Source organism: Oreochromis aureus, linkage group 17, assembly GCF_013358895.1.
Source record: "Oreochromis aureus strain Israel breed Guangdong linkage group 17, ZZ_aureus, whole genome shotgun sequence".
Taxonomy (NCBI): Eukaryota; Metazoa; Chordata; class Actinopteri; order Cichliformes; family Cichlidae; genus Oreochromis; species Oreochromis aureus.
The window spans coordinates 38,826,309-38,851,230 of record NC_052958.1 but is presented as its reverse complement, the minus strand read 5'-3'; the positions used below and the strand labels follow the sequence as shown (position 1 = coordinate 38,851,230).

The following is a 24,922-nucleotide window of genomic DNA, read 5'->3' as shown; positions in this document are numbered from 1 at the left end:
TCTGCTTTGCTGGTCTGGTGTCATCTTTGCACTTGTGCAGTGTGTTTTCAGTTTTCAGAGACTTTCAGAGACTCAACACCTCATGTTTTATAGTGCAGGGTAAAGACCCACAAAAAGACCAACCTCTATGAGCAAGCACTTTGGCGACAGGGGGAAGGAAAAACTTTTAACAGGAAGAAACCTCCAGTAGAACCGGGCTCAGGGAGGGGCGGGGCCATCTGCTGCGACCGGTTGGGTTTGAAGGACATGGGACAAGAGACGCTGTGGGAGACAGAGCCAGAGAGCAATAACTAATGCAGAGTGGTGTATAAACACCAGTGTGACTTTATGGGGGGTGTTTATTTTTTCTAGTGCTTTCCTCACTGGAACAAAAAAAAAAAAAACCTCCCTCCAATGAGAAGCTGTTCAGAAATCATGTGATCAGCTCATCAATGTGGCCAAAATTGCTTCGGCGTCACGAGAACTGTAGAGCAGCCACTCAGGGCCTGAACACGTTCGGTTTCAGTTTCTTCCCTCCGACATGTCTGTGCAAACACCACTGCTGCACATCTGGCGTGCACACTTTGCTCCTCCCCCTCTGCTGGGTTTTGTTGTTCTTTCCTGCCTAAATCACCGTGGTAACCGGGTCAGAGGGTTTTGTGTGTTGGTTTAAGATTTTCATTTGCTCTTTTATTTTCAGCATGTGACGTTCAGTGTAGCCCCACTGGGACAGATCCACTCTGAGGGTGCTAATGTGCAGCTGTGAAGTCAGAAATAAACAGCCGCACAGAAGCTCTGCATTAATATGATTTTGCGCTAAATCCAAACATTGCATTTGACCGTTTTTGTGTTTAGATTTGTAGCAACATGTCGTCGTCATCATCAACATCTGTTTGGCGTAGGCGACGTTCATCTGCGTTGTTCGGGGCAGTTTCGTGTTGGTGTGCAGAGAGGGCGTCTCTCTGAGGGCCGCAGGTTTAGTCCATCCAGCTAATGCTTGGAAAGCCCGGCTGTGCTTTTAAAATGTCAGGAACTAAAATGTTCGCTATGTTCGGTTAACCAACAATCAACCATCACAGGTTGTCATGAAAATGGATTGTGATTTAGTAAATCCACGATGCGTTCACCTCAGATCTCGGCCCTGTGTTTGCTCACTAATAGTTTACAGCCTGTTTGGGTTTTGTTGATGCTTCAGGCCTCTGCTGCGACTCTCCTTACTAAAGTGGACTTGTTGACCATCCGGTTTAGGTACCAAGCTTTTGGTTTAACTGGTGGAGTTGGATCAAACTGTCGCACCCATCCTTGAACTGTAAAGCTTCCCTGAACACACGCTGATGTTTCGCTAACAGAAACGAGCACCTGCCAGAATATCCCAAAGTGCAGCTGAGCAGATCATCTCGACACTCGGGAGCCTGCACGTCACATGATGTTTATCAGCAGGTATTTAGTTTGCTCTTCTTTCCAGTAATGGGAAGTGGAAAACACGTGATCTGCAGGTGAATGATGCAGAGCAGCGGCTTCCTGCACAAACAGCTGTTGACTGTGGTGCAGTACCTGTGCGGCTGTTTGCAGACAGACACGGACACGTGAACGTTTAAACCCACAGTTTTTTATTTGGATTCTAAAAACTTTATCAACATGATTGACAACATAACCCGGCTCAGAAGGTCATTTCTAATTTAAAAAAAAACAACAAATAAATAAAACTGATTATGTCGTATTCTTGGGGCGATGTAGCCGTTTCAGAGATGAGTAAACGAGAGTGAAAAAGGTGAGCTGGGGCCGACACGAGGACGCAGCGAGCTTTCTCCCACACGTATCTGTTCCTCACCCAAACCATCGAAGTGATTGTTTGACCTTTCACTGTCTGAGACGCAGGGACCTGCACAGACACTCATAGGTAGCTGATAACATTTCATCATACTTGGACCGCTAATACCAGGAAATCCTACTGAAATACACTGAGGAGCATCAGAATATTAACCAAGAAGATGGCAACCAGAACAGACTGGAGATGCTCAAAAAAAAAAAAAAAAAAAAAAAAGGATTTTATTAGAACAAATAATTTATTCACAGGATCAGCGTCAATCAGTATTCTTAGAGAGTTACTAAACCCACTGAATATTTCTATGTGTTTGTTATCTTCAATCTCACAACGATGCACCAAGCCAGTCTGCTGACCCCGGCACCAGGAACATCTGACCTCTGACCTTTGTTAGTCCACATCGTCCCATCGCTGTGGGCGAGCAGCGCGGTAAAGAGGCTTCCTCTGCCGCTAACACGCCCTTTCCACTCTAATGTTAATGGTTCATGTTTAAGGACAACTGTGTTTACACAAAGAAAAAAGACACTAAGGGTTTACATTTCCAAAAAGCATTAGTCACATTAATACAGAAATAAACAAATGGCACATTGAATTCCTAATTTCAAAATAAAGTGGTGCTTGAGGAACTTTACTGAGGAGACAAGTTAAATAAATTACTACCATAAACATTACATACAAATCTGGAGTAGTATATACAAAAGAGTTATTAGCACAAAAACCTGTGTTCAAAGACAGCAGTAGGACATATTTTACAGAGCAGGGTTTGGGTCAGAGTGCTCGATGCTCGTGGAGGGACAGACACAGCTGCTGACATTAAACCAGATGTTTGAAACCTCCACAGCAACCACGTGCTCCCAGGGCCACGGCGCTCGTGCTGCATCGCTGAAGCCTGAACGTTCACGTCTGAACACAACAACCTGGAAACTTGTGAGCAGGGCTCACACACGCCTGTGTGACCTTCCCCACCCCGCTGTCACTAAAGGAAACGACAGTATTTCACTAACAGCTCTTACGGTCTCGTGTCTGTTCTGACTGATGGCTGAGGCTCATTTTAAATTTGGAACTTCTGCCAACAACAACATCGAGAAAAGAAAATGTTCTGGTCTTTTAATAATATTCGAAATGTTCAGTTGAATCAGTCCTCGCATACATCACACGAGTCATTTTAAAGGCTCGCCTGCACCTGCCTGCAGCGTGAGCACGAGGGGAGAACTCTCTGTCACCACGTCTGCATTTACCCGCATCGCTCAATCTTAGAGGAGGAAGCTGGTTACGTAAACTACGAAGGAAATCAGAGTGAACAAAGCGATTCCAGCCAGAGCTCAGAGTTCAAACAGACACAAGACTATTTAAGCAGTTAAAGAAATACGGGAGTTTTCCTCCCCCACACTCGGTGTGTCTCTCTAGACCATCCCATAATATCCCTCCTCTAAAACGTCTCACCTTCTGGGTCTCCTTCTACCTGTTTCATAAAGCAGTCCCTCCTTTTCTCCTTCAGCATCCCTTCAGAGTGTGAATGTTAATAGAGCACAGCGTAGTGAGGGGACCTCTGTAAACACTGTCGGTGAAGAGTCCACCGACACTCTCAACACCTGCTGGGCTCTCCTGGTTTGATCTCTGCCAGCGGTTCATGGCGTTCACAGTATGTCGTTGCCACACGTGGAGGACAGCCGGTGAGCGCTGACCTCCTCCTGGTAAGTTGAGATTTTCAAAAAAAAAAAAAAAAAAAAAAAAAAAACTGAAAGGAAATCCTTCATGAACCGTTGACAAGCCCCTCGTTCCAGCCGCTTCCTCTTGAACTTCCTTCGATCGCGCTGCGTGGAAGGCAAAGAGGAAGAACGTCTGCTGTCCGATGAGCCAGCAGCCGGATCCTCGAGGTCTGTACGAGGCCGGGCCGACTGCAGCTCCTCCGTCATTCCTCCCCAAAGTGTGCGACAGGGCAGTGAGGTTAGTAGGAGGGGAAGAGGGCGGGGGCGGTTTACAGGTGGAGGGTCTGGAAGGATCTTCATGCTGCAGCTACGACAGCGAGTGGTTCTTTGTGGTTTTTTTCTTTTTATAACAAAAACACTGAAACATTTGTGATGCAAAGTCATTAATTCAACACAGAACAGAGCACAGTGGTCACAGGCTCCTCGTCTCTATGCGTCTGACAGGCAGCTCTGAACACTGTCCATCCACAGCTGTGCATTCAGGCTGTCCTGGGCACAGAAGTTGTACACTCGTTTGGTCGTCTTGAGCTGAAAGAAGCAGAGAGAGACCAATCGTTAAATACACACAGATTGATAACAGCAGGCTCTCCCGGACGTTCACTGGTTTCTCCATGGCAACCTGCACTGACTCAAGCCCGGTGACACAAACGACGCATTAACAGCCCTGCAGGAGCAGTGCAGACTGCAGGGGGAGGGGCTCCACCGTAAGTCTGGGGCTCTCTGCAGTCGGCCTGTTGCCTCGTGGCAGCGGGCGCTGCACATTTCTCCTGCCTCTGAAAACAAGCTGGGCTCAGCTCAATGCTATAACCTACAGAGTTTCATGTAATGCTGAGACAAAGGCCAACTGTGTGCGCATCAGAGCTTAGTGGGGGTGGTCTCTGCCTCCCCATCAACGCTACAGGGGAGCTTCAGCCAACCCAGGCTCACTTCCTGTCAGAAATGAGCCTGGAACAATGCGGCGAGGGAGCAAACTCACATCAAAGAAGGCTTTCTCGTCAATGTTTTTTGGCGCTCCCATGGTGGGCGTTCCCGCGGTGACAGACTCCACCTCAGCCAGCTCGATCACTCCTTTGCACTCCTTGTCCTGCCTGCTCTCGTAGTATCTGAGCTGCAGAGGGAGGGAGAGAGGCCCCATTAAACCAGCAACAGGTCTCCTTGAGACAAAGCGGGAACCCTCCTCTGCGCCGTCTTACCTGGTGTTTGGTCTTATCCAGCACAAACCACCGCGGTTTCCATGGTTTCAACAACGCCCCTCTCTTGAAGAGAATTCCTTCAAAACTCCTGGAGGCCAAAACACAAGTAAAGACATGTCTGAGTTGTTCTCTGACACCACTGCTTCTACGCTGCACAGTTTATCTATAGCGATGTCTAGAAAGCAGAGGGCCTGTCACACGGCAGCAGAGCTGGGAGGAGTCACGTCAGCACGAGGGCTGTTTAAGTACGACGCCCGTGCTGGCAGGTACAGACCTGTTCTCGCTCTCGCTGCTCTGGAACTGGCTGTAGAGGGTGCTGGTGCTCGGCCGACCGGGGACGGGCGTAGAAGTGGCGCTGGCTTCACAGTCCAGAGCCAGGTTGATGGAGGATCCCACACCGCTCTCCTGCAGGTAAACGCCCTGAGAACGCCGCTGATGGCTCAGGTTGGATGACATCAGCAGGGAGCTGGAGAAGGACGGCTGCAGAGGAAGCAGATGATCAGCAACTGTCCACACATACTGAGCTACCACTGTCTGTGTGTGTGTGTCTGTGTGTGTGTCTGTGTGTGTGTGTGTAACCGTGGCTCAAAGACAACAACCACACACAGCAGTACAGACTGTTCCCAGGGTTAAAGCTGCAGGTGTGTGAGAACAGTGAGTGTTAGCCGCTGTCAGAGACCCCGGCCCGCTCCTACGTGTGCACTTGTTTAGAAATGAAACCGTGGGCCCACCTTGCTCTCCAGCTTGGTCTCTGTCCTCTGCGTGGTCTTGATTTTATCCCACGTGTCCTTCCACTTATCTGTCGCCTGGCCGAGCTCGGCCTCCAGACTCTGCAGGTCCTGCAGCAGCTTGGTGATGGCGTCGGGCACCGCCTTGGTCAGGTTGTCATAACACGGCCACACAATGTGCCGCTGAGATTTAGGCCCGCCGGTGTCGGGCTTCTCCGCCGTCTCTTCGGCAGCGCGCTCCTGCCGGCCCCTCAGCTCCCAGTCGTACGACGGCCCCTCGGACAGAGTCTCCTCCGTGTAGAAGTCCCACACCTTCAGGTTGGAGATGAAGGTGTACGGCCTCAGCACCTGGAACACAGAGCGCGTTGCATTAAACACAGAGTTTGTCTTTCGGCCGCAGCAGGCTGTGCTCGTGTTCTCACCTCCTCGTCTTCAGGAGAGAACATGTAGTTGTAGAAGATGGGCGTTTTCTTGTTCAGTCTGTCGATGTAGTCCCACACAGACTTGCACACCTGAGGGTTTTTCCTCTCGCCTTTCTCCTCGTACAGCACTCCTACACACACACACGCCTCATCGGTTACACTAACCACCACCTTCGTGCGTGGAATCAACTCTGCCTCTGTTTGTACTCACCCAGCTCGATGCGCTCGTAGTCCGAGTCGAGCAGGAAGGTGCGGAAGCGGTTGGAGACGTAGTGGTAGGCCAGGAACTTCAGGTAGTACTGACTGAACTCAAACTCCATGGGGAACTGGAGGTGGATCTGAGGGTGGAGGCACACAAACACATGTAGTTTAAGTTGCTGTGTGTTAATCAAAGGTCTGCTCTAAATCGTGTCTCAGTGCTGCAGCTGCTCCGTACATGCAGCAGCCACCAGTGCAAACAGGAACAGCTGCCACACAGCAAAATGACCTCTGACCTTATGGCAAACGTGAGTGTTACATCACTACATTACATCACATAATCAGGATGATTTTTGGACAGTAAATCTGACAGCACCACTGCTGCTCCTCTACACGCAGCCTCAAAGTCCAAACATGTCGCAGCGCAGCGGCGGTGAAAGCATCCAGAGACAAAGCGCCGGTCTTTGATGGTGGATTTACAATCAGCTGTTCTACCTGGTGCACGCAGTCGAGGAACTGCAGGAAGATGGGGGTGAAGCCGCTGCTCTGGCTGCCCAGTGTCTGAGCTCCTCTGTGGCTGAAGCGGTGGCCAAACGACAGCCACTCCTTCTCCACCAGGAGCCGGAAACCATCGAATGTCCTGTAGTAGGGATCAGAGAGCAGCTGCACCAGGGACACCACCTGCAGAGAGACGCAGCATCACACACTCTGCACCCTCACAGCTCACTCTAACAAAACCAAGCAGCCAGCATCTGTCAGACCTGCGTGGTGACATCCCAGCCGTCCTCCAGGCTGACCATGACTGACGAGCCCGTGTCCAGGAGCTCCACCACCAGGACAGACACCTGCAGCACCCTGTGGAGCTGAACGCACACACGCAGTCAGCACAAATAAGAGATGCGTGGACGAGAATCGGCTGAGAAACACAAAGTGCAACGTACCAGCGCCATCCACTCGGACTCCTCCAGGCAGCGCAGGAAGCTCATGTTGGGGTCGGAGGTCGACGAGCTCGGCACGCAGGCTTTCATCAGCTTCTTGAAGCTGTTCTTCACCTGGCGCACATCGCACACCTCGATGGGGACCACCTCCCACTGCTGGAACGAGTCCTGCTTCCCTCCCTGAGGACAACACCAAAGCACATTCGTTATCTGCCCTCTTCTCCTTTGAGCTACGAGCAACAGCAGCCAAACAGCAACAGCCACGATTCACGTGTCAGAGTATTGTTGACACACAGAGTCTCAACTAAAGGAAAGTTGTAATCCAGTGTTTTTTATTTGTATTTATTTGAGTTTTCAGAGTCGTGTCAGTTAGTTTTAGCTTTTAGTTTAGGGAGTTTTCAGTTACCTTGAGCTGAGCCTTGTCCCCGATGATGTAGAGGTACGCCTTCTGCTGCCGGAGGAACATAGCCTCGCTCGGGCCCCCGTTGGGCTGTGGAGACTCTTTCCCAGCCAGACGTGTCCCCACATCTGGGTTGTAGGCACTTAGACGTCCGCTGCCTCGGATACTGCCCCATTTACCTGCAGTTTCAACACAAACACACACCAGAGTCTTTAAAGCCTGAGACCTGTAGACGTTAGCTGCCATTAAAGCATCGCTCCACTCTATAACAACCTGAGCTGTACAAAAGTGGAAGCATCCTTTAATGTGTGTCTCTATAGTGTCCACGGCTACAGACAGCCATGCTGGTGATGAAGGTCTAACTGTTGCTGACATTCAGCAGCGAGAAGAATCAAACAGTAAACAACAAACAGGACGTCAGACAGCAAAGCTGCTGCAGCAGCATGCACACTGAAGAACACAAGCAACAACAGCTCATTAGTCCTCAGAGACAGCGCGCTACCAGGGATGATGCCAGACACACAGACGCTACTGTTAGACATCTGATTGGTTAGAAAGGAGTGGTAGAGGGGAGTCAGGGGCGTGGCCTACTGTACCTCTGGGAGGGTTCCTGGCCTTGCCAGACACTTTGGGCTGAGAGAGGGAGATGACTTTGGCCCTTTGACCCAGAGCTGAGGTCAAACAACAAAGATGGCCAATTAACCAACAGTGGAGGATGGTGTCACACACACACACACACACACACACACACACACACACACACACACACACACATTAGGATGGATTTGCTTTAGCTTCCTCCTGGTCCAGTTCACTGGACTGAAAACTGCAGCAGCCCACCTAGAGCCAAACCTACAGCTGAACAGAGTCAGTGAGGCAGTGCAGGAGGAGACCCTCTCACCTCCTCTGCTGAAGGTTCCAGGAGCGTCCTCCTTGGCGCCCATCACCTGCTTCATCAGAGCTCCGATCTTGGGCTGCCTCAGCTTATCTGATGAGTCTGTGAACAAAGGAAACGCCATCAGCTCTGTGACCCCGCAGTCATGTGACAGTAAATGGTCACATCTGTGAGTCACTCTACCTACCAGAGGTGTTCATGTGTGTGGATGTGAAGCCACTCAGCGTGTTTCTGCCACTATTCTCACTGTAAGAGGGCATGGAGCTGATGATGGCGTGGAGATACTTCTCCTGCTCCAGACTAGTGGAGTCGGCCTGAGAGGGCACTGCACAGAGAGGAGACGCTCAAATGCTTCAAAATGCCATTCCTTTTACACCAAAGCACATTTTAGTGTGGTTACAGGGGTGCACAGTGGCAGTGGTTGAGAAAAAAGCATCTCTGTACATCTGCACAGAATGAGCCAGGCTGGTCTCAGGTTTGACAAACTCAAAGTACAAAACTGCTAAGAAAGGAGGTCATTCAGGAGCTGCATAAACTTTGAACAACACATGAATCAGGTTACCTGCAGTGGGAGCATTGGGAGACTTGAAGAAGCCCACCACCCCCTTGGCGTGAAGCCCCGCAGAGCGCAGCAGGACGGCCTTGGTCCGTGAATTCCTCCAGCACACCACTGGGAAGCGGTTCTGTCGGTAGCAGCGACAGATTCTGTTGATAGTTGAGTCTGGGATGCTCTGAGGGACGATCAGCAGGCCGGGGTAGCTGCGGCACACACGACGCGCGGTGAGTAAAACAGACTGTAACTATACATGGACCAGTCTCCTGCTGTACGAGTGCACCCACTGCTCCCCTACCTCCTGCACACAGTGTACATGCGGTTAGCGGTGGAAATCCTGAAGGGCTCGTTCTTAGACCGCGTCAGGCTGTTACTAAGCGTCCCCAGACCCAGACGCTGGTAGTCACGACAACAGGCTCGCTCTACAACGTTGCTCATGGTCTGTCTGTCTGATGAGCGGATGGTGGAGGACAGGGTCAGGGAGCTCTGGTCCACTTCCTCTGAGACTGTGGAGATAAACAGCAGAGCTCACAGAATCATCTGCACTAAACAAACAAAAAGTTCAAGTTTGGGGAAGTCTGTGAGTCCAATCCAGGAAATCTCAAAAAATAAAGGCTGACGTGGTGAAAGTGCAGTGGGCGTGCTGTAATCGATCGTGTAAGCTACCTGAGATTTCATCTTCATCCAGCTCTGACTGGAAGCTGCTCCTGTTCTCCCAGGTGGGAGGAGAGTACTTCTTCCTGGTCACATACTGGCGGCCAATGGTTCTCTTGGCACTCTTCACCAGGTTTTTGGAAAGAGTCCTGAAACAAACAAAGTGACAGGACGTTGAAATAAGCCACAGTGCAGTCTGCAGTGTTGGCCTCCTGATTAATCGACTCACACTTGTGTGTCATGTTGTGTGTCACAGAGACAAGTCAGAATTAATATGAGTGAATGGAGGGTTTTTAGCACACAGTGCAGAGATGGAAGCAGCTGCCACGGTTTCCACCGACTAATTATTCAAAAGCCTTTTTTCCTACACTCCTCTTATTCTCTTTCCTCTGTGTGTGTGTGCGTGTGTGTGTCACTGAAAGCTCACTGAGACTGTAAATAAGGAAGAGACCAATGAAAGGTCGGGGAGGACACGGAGCATGGACCCACAGACCAGCAGAGACAGTGCTGAGAAAGGTTTCTAAACCTGGTCTGTCTTTCGTCTTTTGAAAGAACTGTCAGCAGTGTGGACTGTGAAGATAGGGTGGGCGGGGCTGAGGGGGTGTTCCTGGTGAAAATTGTGGAGCTCGAGGTAAACCTGAACGCCTCAGCAGAGTGCAGCAGCACTGATGTTCCTGATGTTACAGCTGTGTCACCTGCTGGCCCACCCACAGGAAGTGACGGGGTCAGTGATCTAACATCCTGACATGACGCTCGCTGTGCTGACTGATGGCTCTTTTCTTTTATTCATAGCATCAGGTTCAGTCCTTCCACACTTACTTGAGCGACTGGTTCTTGTCCTTCGTCTTGTGCTCCACCACCATTTTGCCACTCTGACCCACAGTGAAGGCGAAGGTGCCCTGCACATGCTGAGGGTAACGCAGTTTGTGCAAGTGCTTTCTGAAAACTTCAGCCAGATCAGACGCCACCTCCTCATCAAATGCAATCTTCATAAGCTACACATAGACAGAGACACAACACGAGGTCAGAGCGCCACATTCTAGTTTGGCTGAGAGCTGAACAGCGTGATTTCGAGGAAGGTACCTGGAAGGTGCAGGACCGCAGCTGGAGTCCCTCCTGGACAAACTGGTCCATCGTTAACGTGACCGATATCCTCTTCTCCTTTGTCAGGGAGGCGACGGGGAAGGAGCGAGTGACTGTCTGCTCTCCAACTGCAGGAGGACAACGCGGTCAGTGACAAACAGAACAATCGACAGAGTTGCAGACAAAATTCCTCTTACCCAATGGATCGGTGGGCGTGCCCTTGAAGATGAGGCGGTATGTGGTAAGGAAGATGGCGCCCTCAGCTGGCAGTAGAGGCGGACCTCCCATTAGCCCCGTGGCCTCCTCGCGCCCATCGGGGATTAGGTGGACACGCATGCCTTCCATCACCAGCTCCTCGCCAGGCAACAGAGTCGGCCTCAGCAGCTTGGGCTGAAAGACACAGCAGAGAGCGACAGAGATGATCCGGTGCTTTTTCCTTACGACATCGCTCCTCATCACAGCCAAACATGGCCGACAGACAACTGCTCTGACTGCAATGAGGTTTACTGTCCTGCAACAGAGGCCATCAAACGTTGTGCCTCCAAACATCTAAAACTACATGCGGTTATCTCAGTCACCAGTCATCAGGACAACACTTTGTTAAAGAACCACTGCAACTGTTGCATGCTTTCACACCCGTGCTGAGGGCGACCTGCACCAATGCATGAGCCGACAGACACAAAGTGAAACATATCATAATGTGCAGCGATGGTCTCAGTGGGTGGCCTGCTGAAAATGAACAAGAAGAAATAAGAAGCTGGCTTTTTCCTCTAGACCCTTACATCACTTCCTGTAAACCAGTGAGGCCCGGGAGATTTCTAAAGAGCGGAAATCAATTACAGCTTTGGTAGTGTGTTGCAATAACACCCTGAGCCACGCGACCGCATTGCAATAAAAGTCCAGTTGTTATTCAACTGACCCTGCATGCTGTGAGAGCAGGATAAAGATGGAGAGCGCCCTTCTTAGATCAAGCTCACATAAAGCCACCCATCATTAACAGCACCCTTCAGATGGAAGGCACGCAGCTCTGACCTGGGAGAGCTGCAGCAGCCTCCAGCCTCAGACAGCAAACTGCACACCCCACATGCACGGCTCAGGCGTGCTGCGAGTCACACGCTTCTGTCTCCAGCTGACAGACGTACCTGCCGTGACACTTTGAGCCTGAGCTGAAGGGATTGGTGAAGAGGGGAGTGGGCGGGGCTGGTTGGGGTTCTGCATGGCCTTTGTCCAGTGGGATGTAAAAATATGAATTGGTTACCTTTTGGATCGGAGGCAGTCTCTTACTCTCCCTGTGGACTGCTTCTAACGTCTCGATGTGCATTTGAACGATATCTGCAAATGTGAAAGTGCAGAGACAGCGTGAGGCTCGAGCAGGCGCACGTTTCATGTGTGTCGCTGACACGAGGCAGACATCGTGATTCGTCCATACCTGGTATCATGGCGTGGAGAGCTTTAAGGTGCTCGTTGGTCACGCCGCTCTCATTGCACACTTTATCGACAAAGCGGTTAATGAAGCGCACCACAGAGTTGGCCACGTCTGAGCTCTCTGCGTCTTCAAAGCCGCTCTCCGTGTCGTAGCTTTCCGCCATGCTGCCTGCAATACTGCAACACAAACACATGCACTCTGAACATGTACGAAGCACCAGCTGATCGAGGCTTTACTCACAACACTAAACAATAAACTTCTCTCTGAACTGCACACTCAGTTTTAAAGTCTCTGTTTTAAAGACAGATGTTGGGATTTCACAATAAAAGCCTGTCTTACTAAACACAAAGTGAATGTGACGAATGAAACACTTTCACAGCAAAACAAAAACAGACATTTTATGTCTCAGCCAATCAGCTGTTTTGAGTGTGAAAGTATTTAATGAGACTAAGACATGTTTAGTTGGATTGTGTGAAGATAAAAACATATTTCTAAAGAGTTGTTTGTGCTGTGGTGGCACCACATCCATCGGTGTAGCTGCGCCCTCTGTGGGCAGACGGGTACTCCTACCTGTTTGTGACGTAGCTGTTGCTGACGCTCTCCACGTCTCCGAGGCCGGAGCTCCGCAGCAGCCGGTTCTTGCTGGTGTCCAGCGGGAGCAGCAGGTAGCTCATCCTGTTGGCGTAGTGGATCGCCTGGCTGAATACCGTGCTCTCCTCCTTCTGCACGCGCTCCATCTGCATTTCTTTGCTGAGCGTCGGCCACAGCCGGCTCTGCTCTGACGCCAGCTCCAGGGCGCCGATTTCCCTTCTGTTGCCCGAGCCGGCGTGCTGTTCCTGAGAACACATCAGGATGAACAAAGCTCAGCAGCTCAATGAGTCTCCGTTAGTTAGACGGTGAACTTTTAATCACATATACACAGCATGGAACATGCGGGCGCTCTGCTCACCGAGTTGTTGTGCTGCCCTCCGTCCTCCGTCTCCAGGTACAGGTGTCGGATGTGGTTCTGGACGTCGCTGTAGAACATGGCCTCCCAGAACTGCATGTTGGTCCACACCATGTGCTCCTGCACACAGCTGTAAGCAAACTGAGTGACGCCTGCTCCCAGTTTCTGTCAGACAGAACACAGAGACGTCCAATGAACTCAGTAACACCTCAAACTGTACAGTCTGGGCTAACTCTCATTTTAGGAAGGCTGCACTCACTCTGCAGAAGGCTGTGACCAGGGGAAGAAGCGCCGCCGCGATCCCGTGTTCATCCATGTGTGAACAGTCCTGAACAGAAAGAGCAGGAAAGGACTGAGCTCCAAAACATCAAAACCAAAGCACAGAGACGTGTGTGAGGCTGCAAAAGACTTCTATGACGTCTGATTAGCCTGTATATATCTCCTGTTTGAAACTAAGTGCAACAGCTACTGACAAAAAAGGCTGATTTTTAACACAGGAGGAGGATTGGGTCAGAATGGTGAAACAACCAGAGGAACGGTGCAAATTTGACACTACAAAAGCCTTTTTTTCTGAGGAGTCAATGAAGACACACTCTGCCTTTCTCAGTTTAGGCTTATAGTCCAAACTGGAACTCACACAGCTGTTTCTAGCTTTGGGCAACAGCCAGGTCGACGTGCTCCAGCTGCGAGCATCTGGGGAAAACTGACGAGTGAACAACAGTAACACAGCTATTACTGTCACTTTGACAAGACTGAAACTCATTCTAGAGAAAGTCAAAGCTGCGACCTGGTGTCAGTATGGGTCACGCTCCCAAAACACTGAACTCTACACTTCCCATAATGCAGTTCAGCGGCTTGTTTTGTGCCACAACAGGTGATTCAAACAGCTGCAGAAACATAAAACACTTACAGGCACCATTCCTCTTGGTGGACTTTAAGACTATTGGGTACCTTAGTGAGCCGGCTCACCTGTAAGGTGCAGTTCATCATGCGCACAATGTAGTCGAACTGCTGGTCATCCAGTACAGCTCGGTTCTGTAGGACGTGTTGATTGAGCTCCTGAGTCAAACAGACGCGAGCTGCCCGACCCTTCAACGCCCGCAGCACAGCTGGCATCAGCTGGACAGACAACGTGACAAACGACCACAATCAACACACAAACACAGCCTGCAGACTGAACAAAGGTTTGTGAATGTGAACGCCGTGTCAGAGACACACGTGTCTTTACCTTCTTGGCCTCCAGCATTTTGTTCTCAAAAATGTAGGTGATGCAGTTCCTGACCACCTCCAGCCTGCGAGCGCTGTTAGCCATCACGTTGCCGTTCCTGTCCACGATATCTCCTGTGGAGCAAAGAGCGTCAGACTCACCACAGCACAGAAGCTAAGCCCTACTACGCAGACACTGTCAGACTGTATGACGTTAACACAGGAAGCTTAAGATGCACAAAGCGGGTGTTTGCCACCTTCACCTGGGGCACACTCGCCTCTGTCAGCGCGCCCCAGGGCAGCTGTGGCTACAGTGTAGCTTGCCATCACCAGTGTGTGAATGTGCATGTGAATGGGTGGGTGACTGGATGTAGTGTAAAGCGCTTTGGGGTCCATAGGGACTGAGTAAAGCGCTATACAAGGGGCCATTTACCATTTCAGTTAATCTCACGTTACAGTTTCACCACACTGACGTACGCCGACTGGCTTTAGCCGATATGAGTTTGCACTCGGGTCATGTGCATGCTAAGAACAGCTCACCCAGCGGCGGCCCAGATGGCACCATGCTCTTGAGCTCTGGCTTGACGGCGGGAGGTGCGGTCTTGAGCTTGGCGGCAGCGTGATCGATGAACAGCTGCACCGCTACATCGTCCAGCATGGGGAAAGACGCCTGATTCTGCGCGTTGTTCTGACTGTTTTCTGACGGCCGCTGGATTTTGTGCATGGCCACAGCAGGGTAGGGATTCTCCTGAGAAAAAAGACAGACGGCGATCGTTGAAGGAAGAACCGAGGAAACAATGGTGACAAACAGAAACCGTAAGAAAGTTAAATTGAAGAAACGCACATTTTTGAAGAGCTGCTCTGCAACCTCCTTGACATGGTTCATGACTTTGTGCAGACAGGCCTCCTCTTGCCGTATCCGCTCCACCTGGTTTGCTACCAGCTGTAGAAAGAGGACAGCAGTGATGTTAGTAAGTTTCTTCCATATCTGAGCCACTCTGTGCTCAGTAACCAAAGGTCAGGTCATTGGTGCATTAAACCAGGTTGGAACGTGTTTTCTGTTACGTCAATAAAGGTTTGTGTGACAACTGTTTGTCTGGTCTGACATCCGATGACTCTGCCAGCTACAATCTCAGACAGAGAGCCGTTTCTCACATCTGAGCTGCAGTGAGAAGAATCATTTTGGGCTCTCAATACACAACAGAGAGCCAGCTTCAGACATCAGACACCCCCACCCATCTCTGGTTTTGGGTGGATGTACGATTAGTCAACTAGTCACGATTATGTCAACTATCAAAATCGTCAACGACTAATTTAATAGTCGACGCGTCATTAGAAGCTTTAAGATCCTGAAAGACGCAGGAATAAGTAGTAGGATTTAAGAGTGTAATAATGGACTGAAACACAAGATGGCAGCACTGAATCTACAAGGATGTCAGCTGCCGTTAAACGCCGAAGAAGAAGAAGAAGCAGTCTGTGGTATTGTAGCTGTATCCAAATTCAGGGGCCGCATTTGTAGACCAAATGTGTCACAGCAACGCATCGAAGACTGTCCAAATTGGTAGACTCCTCCAAATGCGGCCGACAAATGCATCCTTCATTTCCCCAGACTTGAAGGATGGGTCGGGTGCATCCTTCGTGGCCCACCATATCCCAGAATTCAAAGCGTGGCTCAGCCAGTTCCAGTTTCCAACAATGGCGGCAGCTACTTAGTTGTAATATTTCTCTTATTAATCTTTCTGGGTCACAAAATAAACTTTTAACATATTTTCAGGTGAGAATGTAGCTGTGTAAACTTCAAATATCTGCTCGGTTTATCAAGACATCACATATTTGCAAAACTGCTCCGATGTTTTCGGAGACGTCTGTTACCCACCAGCTCCATAGCTGACTGGGAACTCGAGGCTCACTAGAGCCGGCGAGAACGGCGAACTCCCGGCACATCATTTTCAGCCCCCCGCGGTCTTTGGCTACTCAGGTTAAACATGATATATAAGTCACTTAGATAACTTACAAATGTTCTTGTTTGGCTTTTTTCAGGGTTTTATTTGTTCCTGAGTAAATCGGTTTGGCTGAGTTTAAAGTTCTAGTTTTCACACAGCTGAATAACGTCAAACAGAAAACTGATTAAACAGAAGTGTGAGGCGGTGGAGAGTTTAGTCCAGTGTCCTGTTATATTCTCCACCCAGACAATCTGCAAATTTCATTAAAGGTTTAATAAACTATCATTTTGTCTTTATTTGTAGTTAGCACCTGAAACACTTCAAGCTGTAAGCTAATGATAGTTATATAAGATGCTGGTGCATGCGTCCAATGATCTGATCAGTCGACTATCAAAATAATCATTTGTGGCAGCCCTCGGTGGGGGTGATGCTTCATGCAGGGCGCAGCAGACCGGACCCACTCACTCACTTGCTGTGACATTTAAGACTTTACGCGATGCTGAAATCTGTTTAATGTGTGATCTGACATCATGCGGGACGTCTGTGTTCTCTGATGGACACACAAAATATTTGTGGGCTGCAGATGGAGAAAGGCAGCCATGTTTACTGCTGACTACTGAACATCACTATGGAATCATGGGTATTTTGTGGTGAAAACACGCTAAATACATGATCACAGCAAACACAGATCACTCGTCTTAACGTCGCCTCACTGTCAATACTGAAAATACTTGTTAGAATTTCCTTCCTGTAAAAATCAACCAAGATTTTGTCTGACCACCCGTCAGTAATCTAAACATGTTTCATTAATTATCGTGTTTAACAACCCACATTGTTATTGGGGGGAGATCCTTTCAAATCTACCTATCAGCTGCCTCCACACAGGTAAATCCTGGTAACCACATGCTGCACAGCCTCCTGGCTGATTTCTTTTTCTCAGATGAGAGTCAAACATGTGCTGACATGTCAGCTTAACACGTTTTTCCACTCTGATCGTCGCTGTCATTAACTACTGTGCTCCATGATCGCACAAACAGCAGCGAACGGGTAGATTTTGTGCTGAAAGACTTACGTCATCAAACAGGTCTGTGGCTCTGTAGGGGGGACCTCTCTCCGACACAAAGCCGGCGAACGCCATGCCGTCTAACACCTTGGTGAGGAAGTCGTCCTCTGACAACGCCCTCTGGCCCAGGAAGGCAGCCTGTGGAAAAGCGTTAGCACCAATCCCATCAAGACTATTTGTTTTCTTCGATGCACATTAACAGCGGTGTGCCATGCCAGGACATTCCTGTACCTTATGGAAGCGAATCACAGGCTCTGGGTGAATGCGAATGATATGTAAACACCAGCGATAGCCCTGGAAGAGCCGAGCGAACAGCCACAGAAAGACCGCTCGGATCTCCTTGTCCTGAAATGCACACAGTAAAGACGACTTTCACAGACAGAGAAACTGAAAGAGTCTAGACGAGAAGTCTGAATCTGCTGTTCCACCAGGTTCCAGTGTTTATGACCTCCACCACCTCTTTTATGCCAGCGATAGAAAACAAAAACACTCTATTGCTGCTGTTGTATAATTTAAGCGTATAAACCAAACATTTATGTCACCACACGAGTTTATTCCTTGCCTGGATTTTGAGAGCAGAGGGTTGCGTGGACTGTGGGGGGAATGCATGATCGGCAACTTCCAGCTCCGGATCCAAAACCTGCAGGAACAAAAAACAAAGTCACCGTCCATCACTGCTGACCACACCTCTCTGCTGCTGATTCCTGCTGATACAAACAACAGCAGAAACTCCAGAGTTCACAGTTTTCAGAGTGATGGATCTCTGAGCTCGTATTCACTAGACTACGTGGTTAAAGCACATTTACTGCACAGGTGCAAAGTTTCCTGTCAGATGTGAACAACATCTGGGAAAACTTAGAAGAAGAGGAAGCTTCACTTTACTTTGATATCTGTTTTAAGACATTGTCACTTTTTTGTCAGTGGCGCGCACACAGTGGCGCAGTGTGCAGACAGACACACATCATCCTTGGTTACAGCTTTTAGGCTCAGAACATGAAAATTCATCAGGCTAAGTGTAAGGACAGCTGAGCAGCTAAGCCCTGGTTTAGGGTTGCTATCCAACCATCTCCAGCATCAGCGTGGTTCCTGGAACTCTGATCCAAAGCAGCAGCACACTGAGGGACAATTTCACAGATGAGCCCCAGATCAGCTTCACAGTTAGCAGGGCTGTCAGTGTGGCAGATATCTGGTCTGCCTGGATGTTTGGATCCATTAGTAACAATCTGTGTGTCAGAGTTGGATCTGTTTTTATGCACAGCTCTGCCAGCTGAGGACGCAGGCCTATAACACAGTGAACTATCAGTGCAGTGTTAGGACCACAGCAGTCTCAGGGTTAGGAGTCATTAAGCACACAGAGCCCAGTGACAAAAACAAAAACAAAACTTTCACAATAAATTCTTTTTCTATTAAATCGATCCATTTCTTTGAGCCCTGACATCTTTGGTATGTGGCCTAACTCAGCAGGGCCAAGTTCAGTGTCTTCCTGGAGGACACTTTGACACACAGAGCTGTCATATGATGCTACTGCAATAACGTCTGTGGCTCATCAATGTAGACTGAGACAGTTATCACATAAAACCAAACTAAACCCAACATGATATTCACTCTCAGTCAGATACAACAGGGTCTCTAAAACAATGGATAACAACACAATTACTAATTAAACACAGAGATAACACATGCGCCACACGGTGTGCAGCAGAGGCCGCGCGATGTTCTTGTGATAAGAGTCACTGGTGAGGAGGGAACATACGGGGAACGTCCTGTGATCCAATCAGAATAAGAATAATGCTCAAAGGCCTCTCAGAACACAGTCTGCTCAGGCAAGGTAGGGTTCAGTTCGATTCAACTCTATTTATACAGCACCAAATCACAGCAACATTCACCTCAATGGACTTTATACTGTTTAAGTAAAGACTCCACAATTATACAGAGAAAACCCACCAATCAGACGACGCCCTCTGAGCAAGCACTTGGCAACAGTGGGAAAGAAAAACTCCCTTTTAACAGGAAGAAACCTCCACAACCTGACAGGGAGGAAGACAGACGGGATCAGATGAGGTTTTGACTTGAGCATCAGATAAAGATAACTGGTAGTTTATGTACGAGGCATTCCTGTTTATCCAGGCCGAAAAGTCTGAGGTATGTTCCACAATCAAGTGAATTTACAATGAATCCATGGGGAACTGCAATATGCAACCACAGCCTCTCTGAACAACAAAGAGTTTGGATCATGGTACAATGCATGCTAAAAATACTCTTCAGGACACACAAGCATTCTGTAGTCATTCATCTTCATCTTAGGTCACGTTTTCTAAAGCAGCACGCGGTCTAACAGATTACTCCATGATGTGCAACACACCTACCAGCACTGCACTTGTGCATCTTAGTATTAGCATCCTTACTACAGTGCAAGCTCTCAGCACTAAAACAGATATCGACTGAAATCATTCGGCACTCCTCTCTGACGTTACTGTTGATGAGTGTCATTCAAAAACATGTCAAGGCAAAATATAAAAAAGAAACAGTACTGTGAGGCTCCGTGGGAAGAGCCTGACAAGTTCAAATACCAGGCTCCAAACACACACTGTATGTCTGCGCTGAAAATGCAAAGTCACCCAGCTCCAAATAAACACACTCTACCCTTTGTCTCAGTGCCACAGAAAAGCTCTCCTGTGGTGTGTGACAAGCTTCTCAGTCCTTTACTCCTACAGACAATATCTAAAAAAAAGAAGGCAAAACACAGAGTTCGACCTTATCTGACAGAAATGTGAGCATTTTGTTTGACTTGTCATCACTCGATAAAAGAAAACGTAGCTACTCTTGATCTAAATGTTTCTGTGACGGCGCTGTGACGAGAGGACGAAACTAACTGGGGAAAAAGAAAAAACATGATCGTTTATCCAAAAATGGAACATAGTCAAACACCAGGATCATAAAACAGAGCAAGACCACGACTGAAGAGCCTTTTTACCCTTGACTTGGTATTCAAGCATGCACTTCTGTCTGTCTGCAGTGTTTTATCCTAGTAAACAAATGAAGTTCCAGTTATGTTAATCTGACATGTATGTGGACGAGCCTGAGGTGTTTAAAGTGTTGCGCAGCAGCAGCAGCTTAGGCTTCGATGTTATCTGCACATCTGTGTTTCACTCTCATCTTCACTGTTAATGAGTTACACAGTTCCTCCATGTTTTATATGTAGGAAAAGAATAAAGCATGAAAAGCAAAGTGCTGTGAATATTTTATGACCGCTGTATAATTCTGTAAAAACACTTTGAGTGTCATCATGTATCACACTTTGTGTTTACCCATTATTTCTCATTACATTTTACACATGGCTGAGACTGTAAAATGACTGCATATCCAGTAAATTGCTCATAAACTGGATATCACTTCCTGAAGCTCAACCAATTCAGTCAGAGCTGATATGGTCACGAGTAGGAACAAATCCTGCTGCTTTGCCCCATCATCTCCATTGTTATGAGCTTTGCACAAAGCAAACAGAGCTGACAAAGGAAGCAGGAACAAAAATCGATGTATCGAGCCGATATCAATAAGAGAAGGAGGAAGCTGGAGATGTTTATAAAAAGTGTTTCTCAGAAAGGGCTGGTGCTGCACTACTGGAAGGATGTGAAGAACAGCTTGATAAGAATGCAAAAACAGTAAACGGTGCTTGGTTGGTGAGCGCGCTGCATCGAAGCAGCGGGGTTTAAAAAAGGGAAATCCTATCAAATCAATGAAATAACCATTAAAATGTAGTAATAACTGCAGCGCTGTGCCTCAGCACAAACTAAAGTTTCTTGGACTTAATCCCTTTGTGGTTGTGCATTTATCAGATAACCAAACACAATAAAGTTCTACAAAGGCTGCTTCAAAACAGACACACACCCGCTGCATTTCCACAGTTAAGGTGACGACACACTCTGCACTTCTTAAATGTATCTCATTTTTCCACCCCATCAAGCCCAACAATAAAACACTGCTGTGCAGTATTTCAGGCGTGATTAATGATAAAATCCCACCTTAAATGCTTTTGATACATCCATGCTTGTATTTACATGTTTTTACTTCAGTAACATTTCAGTCAGAGACGACCGCTTGGAATCTAATCTAGTGTGTTATCAGGACTTTTTTACTCAGGGACTGGAGCATTGGAAAAATCAATACTAGGAAAGAGAAGCACTTCCTGAAGATGTTACTGGCACCTAATCCCATAAAGAGCACTGGGAAATCTGGTGGTAGAAACCAGCCACGTCATGCTACTGAGATTTCCCAGTAATTGTGTGCATTATGGCTTTGGGTGTGTTGCAGCTCTTACCGTGGAGAGTGCAGTCTGGGTCTGCTGTAGCAGAGGTTCAGGCAGCAGGGAGATGTGGACGCACTCGGGGATGGTAACTGTGCCTCCATCCAGGTCGGCAATGATCACATCCAGCTGAAAACACACACACACACACACACACACACACACACACACACACACACACACACACACACACACGTGAACATGCTTTTCATCTGTGCTTCTGGGACTGCTGATAAAAAGTGAAACAGGAGCTGATTAGATCAAGTGGAAGACAAACACAGCAACAAAGTGGCCTCTCAGCAGCTGCTCATTACATGATGCAGTAATCAAACCAAAGAACGCACAGTCACATATCAGTGACACACAACCACTGCTCTTACAGCAATAAAGGTACAAAACACAGCACCTTGTTGTGAGACCAGCTAAAGGCTCTGATGAGGCAGCACGCAGCCACACGTGATTAGTCACGTTGACGAGGATCCATTACACAATCAACAGACCTGTTTTTCTTTGATCATGACGCTGAATCGCCAATTACTGTCCTGGTGTCTGGTATGATGCGTCTTGGCCGAGTTTACAAAGACCACCGCATGATAAAGTGACGCATCTACAAAGGTTAGCAGGTAGCAAACAGCCGGATGGCAGCAGGGCAGTTTAATAAAAGACAGATCAGCGGGTCAGTACGAGTTCACATGGAATCACAGCTACGAGCCATGTCAGGGCTTTTCTTACTGATATACAGAGCTGTCCCTGTGTGACTCTGTGTGAAACTAGGAAACAAGCCGTTTGTCCTTTAAACACTATGATATCACACATCTACCCCAGCCTGCAGCAGCTGTTTATATAGTGCACTGTGCAGTGTGATTGTTTCAGTGCTGATACAGCGTAGAGTTGGCACAGCTGGTTGTGTGTCGCTAACCTGCTCTCGTGTTCATTTCTCTTCCACAGCTGTTTGATAATTGTGGTACACAAACCTTTACAGCGGCGAACGCAGCTCAAAAACCTCATTCAGACATGCGTCACGTGTCGTGGCAAGCAGTCATCACTTACACAGTTATATACAGATTTAAGAGAGAGGTGCCCGTCCACCTTAAAAGCAAAAGCTTTCTTGTGTCAGTGCTGAAGCTCCACAGTTGTGATGAGACGTTTACACTCATCGTGCGCATGAACGTCATGGCTTTTAATGAGTTCGTGTTCCAGGATCCAAGTTCACTTTGGTCCCTCTTGACTCCACAGGATTACTCCTCTCACTTTAAGCTGTGGTGCTGAAGCTTCTATAATGTGATAACTTCTCACTAGTGTCTGTGGGTGCCTTGTGTGAAAGCCTGCACTGGCCATCAAAAGCATCTGGTTAAGGTGAAACTCACTGAGACATTAAATCAAACATTAGTGTGGATACAGACACATATCTGAACCTGTATGTGAACCTTTGACCCTGTGTGGATTCACACATTTCTGCTATTGTTTTTTCAAGGTATAAAAAAACTGTTTTCACCGCTTAAAGAAATCATTAAAAGCCCCAAATTACAAGGACAGGAGCTTTAGACTAACCTAAGCAAGAGTTAGTTTATCCAGCTGATTTATTCCCATCAAAGACAGCTTCGTCTTTTTAGTGCCGAACGAACCCTTCCTGTCCCAGGACAGCGCTCCCCTGCCGACACACTTCTAAATACTGTTCATATCACTTTAATCATATATAAGGTCACAAAACATACGTTAAACGATATCCAAGTCTATTTTTTAAAGACAGAGGTAAATAAAATGCTCAACTATTCCAATGCTAAAGATAAGACCAGCCTCCTTTTGTACAGCCGGTGGGTTGTTAAAGAAAAGAAAAGCTCCACAACGTCAGGTCGATGACAGACAATAACACTCCTGTCTGGGATCTTTCCTCAGCAAACCTTTAAGACACAAGTTCAGCCTTACCATTGCTGACACTGCTCTTTGCTGTTGCACTGATGAAAACTAGTCTACCTCATGTAGTAATGAAGCATTGCCTCATATTTACTAAGGTGCAAATAGTGAGGACTCACCAGCTCTTGAGTCTCAGAGCGGAAGAAGGAATTGACACCAATGATGAAGGGCGTGGGGGTGCTCAGGACCTCGAGTAGTTTTCCAGGTAGGATGGGAATGTAAGTGAAGCTGAGAAAACACAAACAATAAGAGACTTTACACACTTCCTGCTTTCAGCAGTGTCTACAGTTTGGCTTGATCAACACTGATATAAAGACAGAGCACAGAGAAAGAGTAGTGGGACACACCTGTATTTCAGAGGAAACATGATGGCCAGCAACGCCCGGCAGGCATCCGTTAGTCTCTGGTAGCTGCTGGACAGGAACAGGATTTTATGTTCCGTCAGGGCGGCGCAGAACAGACAGAGAACATTGGCTATACCTGAGGGAGGACAGAGCAGACAGGACGTGTCACCTACCTCACCTGCTGTATGCACTGCAGGCGAGCATGCAGAGAAATATTGGTGATTTTAAAGCATCATTACTAGAGAAACAAGTTTCATCATATTTGATATAGTTGAAGGTTCTCATGTCTTTTAAACTGATACCTGCATTTATTCTTTGAACACTAAAAGTGTAAAACTGTCCTCTGATTGGCTGGCTCTCAGAAACAGAAGGTCTGAGCAGCAGGCCGTAGCCACAGCCGTATGTCTGAGATGCATACGAAGATATCCATTTTATTCATAAAGAGCAAAGAGGATGAAAAAAGGTCTAACATGGAGAGTTTTTATGTTCAACACTGACAGAGAATGAAACCACATGGGTCTTCCCTGGCCTGTAGCAAGCACATTTTCTGTTTTATCACAAAGATCACACACAAAATTAATTATTTATATGCATCTCTTATGAGGTGACATTTCTCATTAAGTAACAGAGTTGTTTGCAGATGCTGTGGACTCTGACAGCAGTGCTACAGCAACTTTGCAGAAAGAAAGTAAGAAAGTATTTTTCATATCTGCTCGTACCGAGCTGTCTGAAGAGCTGAGCCACACTGCTGCCACTGACAGGAAGAGAGTCGTTGATTGGAGTCTGGATGACTTGCCGGTCGCCAGCACCTAATGTTATAGTCCGCTAAAGACGAAGAGAGGAGAAAAAAAGGATTTGAAAGCAGGTGTGAAAATGACAGAATAAATGGTGGTTGTCAGAGAGTCGGGGTTTGGCGGCGAGGTTTAATCACAACTGTGCATGTCCACAGAGCAGAGTGATTCAGAGACAGATGGAGAATCCCAGAAGCTTAGCAGCTACGTGACAAATTAAACACAAGCCATTCCAGCTGATCGGGATGTGAATGGGGCCGGGCGGGACTCCAAGCCAACAACCTTACTGAAAACACCAGCAGCACCACCATATCAACGAGATCCCAGAAACACGGCAGGGGTCATGCGCGACTTTTCCACTGCAGCCTAACGTGTGGAAAGCAACTGAATTCACAGAAGATCTTATCTG

General features: G+C 48.0%; 1 protein-coding gene across 4 annotated transcripts in view; it reads right to left on the bottom strand.

Moving 5' to 3' along the window:
- Nucleotides 1-1,568: 1,568 nt before the first annotated feature.
- sbf1 (SET binding factor 1) overlaps nucleotides 1,569-24,922 on the bottom strand; it is a 55,027-nt gene continuing 31,673 nt past the window's right edge. For 3 of the 4 annotated variants that reach the window (XM_031736086.2, XM_039600849.1, XM_031736088.2), the window contains 36 exons: nucleotides 24,442-24,547; nucleotides 23,726-23,858; nucleotides 23,498-23,606; nucleotides 21,480-21,593; nucleotides 17,724-17,801; nucleotides 17,393-17,506; nucleotides 17,171-17,299; nucleotides 15,000-15,098; nucleotides 14,696-14,903; nucleotides 14,178-14,290; nucleotides 13,919-14,068; nucleotides 13,209-13,277; nucleotides 12,953-13,114; nucleotides 12,574-12,839; nucleotides 12,007-12,179; nucleotides 11,836-11,909; nucleotides 10,775-10,967; nucleotides 10,578-10,705; nucleotides 10,314-10,489; nucleotides 9,507-9,643; nucleotides 9,139-9,346; nucleotides 8,850-9,046; nucleotides 8,475-8,612; nucleotides 8,294-8,389; nucleotides 7,989-8,063; nucleotides 7,399-7,571; nucleotides 6,996-7,172; nucleotides 6,816-6,917; nucleotides 6,550-6,735; nucleotides 6,068-6,194; nucleotides 5,857-5,987; nucleotides 5,438-5,782; nucleotides 4,981-5,186; nucleotides 4,707-4,794; nucleotides 4,490-4,621; nucleotides 1,569-4,041 (listed from right to left, as the gene is read on the bottom strand). In XM_031736086.2, coding sequence (XP_031591946.1) covers nucleotides 3,943-4,041; nucleotides 4,490-4,621; nucleotides 4,707-4,794; nucleotides 4,981-5,186; nucleotides 5,438-5,782; nucleotides 5,857-5,987; nucleotides 6,068-6,194; nucleotides 6,550-6,735; nucleotides 6,816-6,917; nucleotides 6,996-7,172; nucleotides 7,399-7,571; nucleotides 7,989-8,063; nucleotides 8,294-8,389; nucleotides 8,475-8,612; nucleotides 8,850-9,046; nucleotides 9,139-9,346; nucleotides 9,507-9,643; nucleotides 10,314-10,489; nucleotides 10,578-10,705; nucleotides 10,775-10,967; nucleotides 11,836-11,909; nucleotides 12,007-12,179; nucleotides 12,574-12,839; nucleotides 12,953-13,114; nucleotides 13,209-13,277; nucleotides 13,919-14,068; nucleotides 14,178-14,290; nucleotides 14,696-14,903; nucleotides 15,000-15,098; nucleotides 17,171-17,299; nucleotides 17,393-17,506; nucleotides 17,724-17,801; nucleotides 21,480-21,593; nucleotides 23,498-23,606; nucleotides 23,726-23,858; nucleotides 24,442-24,547 — 5,211 coding nt within the window. In that variant the 3' untranslated portion in view covers nucleotides 1,569-3,942. The remainder of the gene's footprint in view (nucleotides 4,042-4,489; nucleotides 4,622-4,706; nucleotides 4,795-4,980; nucleotides 5,187-5,437; nucleotides 5,783-5,856; nucleotides 5,988-6,067; nucleotides 6,195-6,549; nucleotides 6,736-6,815; nucleotides 6,918-6,995; nucleotides 7,173-7,398; nucleotides 7,572-7,988; nucleotides 8,064-8,293; nucleotides 8,390-8,474; nucleotides 8,613-8,849; nucleotides 9,047-9,138; nucleotides 9,347-9,506; nucleotides 9,644-10,313; nucleotides 10,490-10,577; nucleotides 10,706-10,774; nucleotides 10,968-11,835; nucleotides 11,910-12,006; nucleotides 12,180-12,573; nucleotides 12,840-12,952; nucleotides 13,115-13,208; nucleotides 13,278-13,918; nucleotides 14,069-14,177; nucleotides 14,291-14,695; nucleotides 14,904-14,999; nucleotides 15,099-17,170; nucleotides 17,300-17,392; nucleotides 17,507-17,723; nucleotides 17,802-21,479; nucleotides 21,594-23,497; nucleotides 23,607-23,725; nucleotides 23,859-24,441; nucleotides 24,548-24,922) is intronic. The other variant, XM_031736087.2, reaches the window with a different exon arrangement.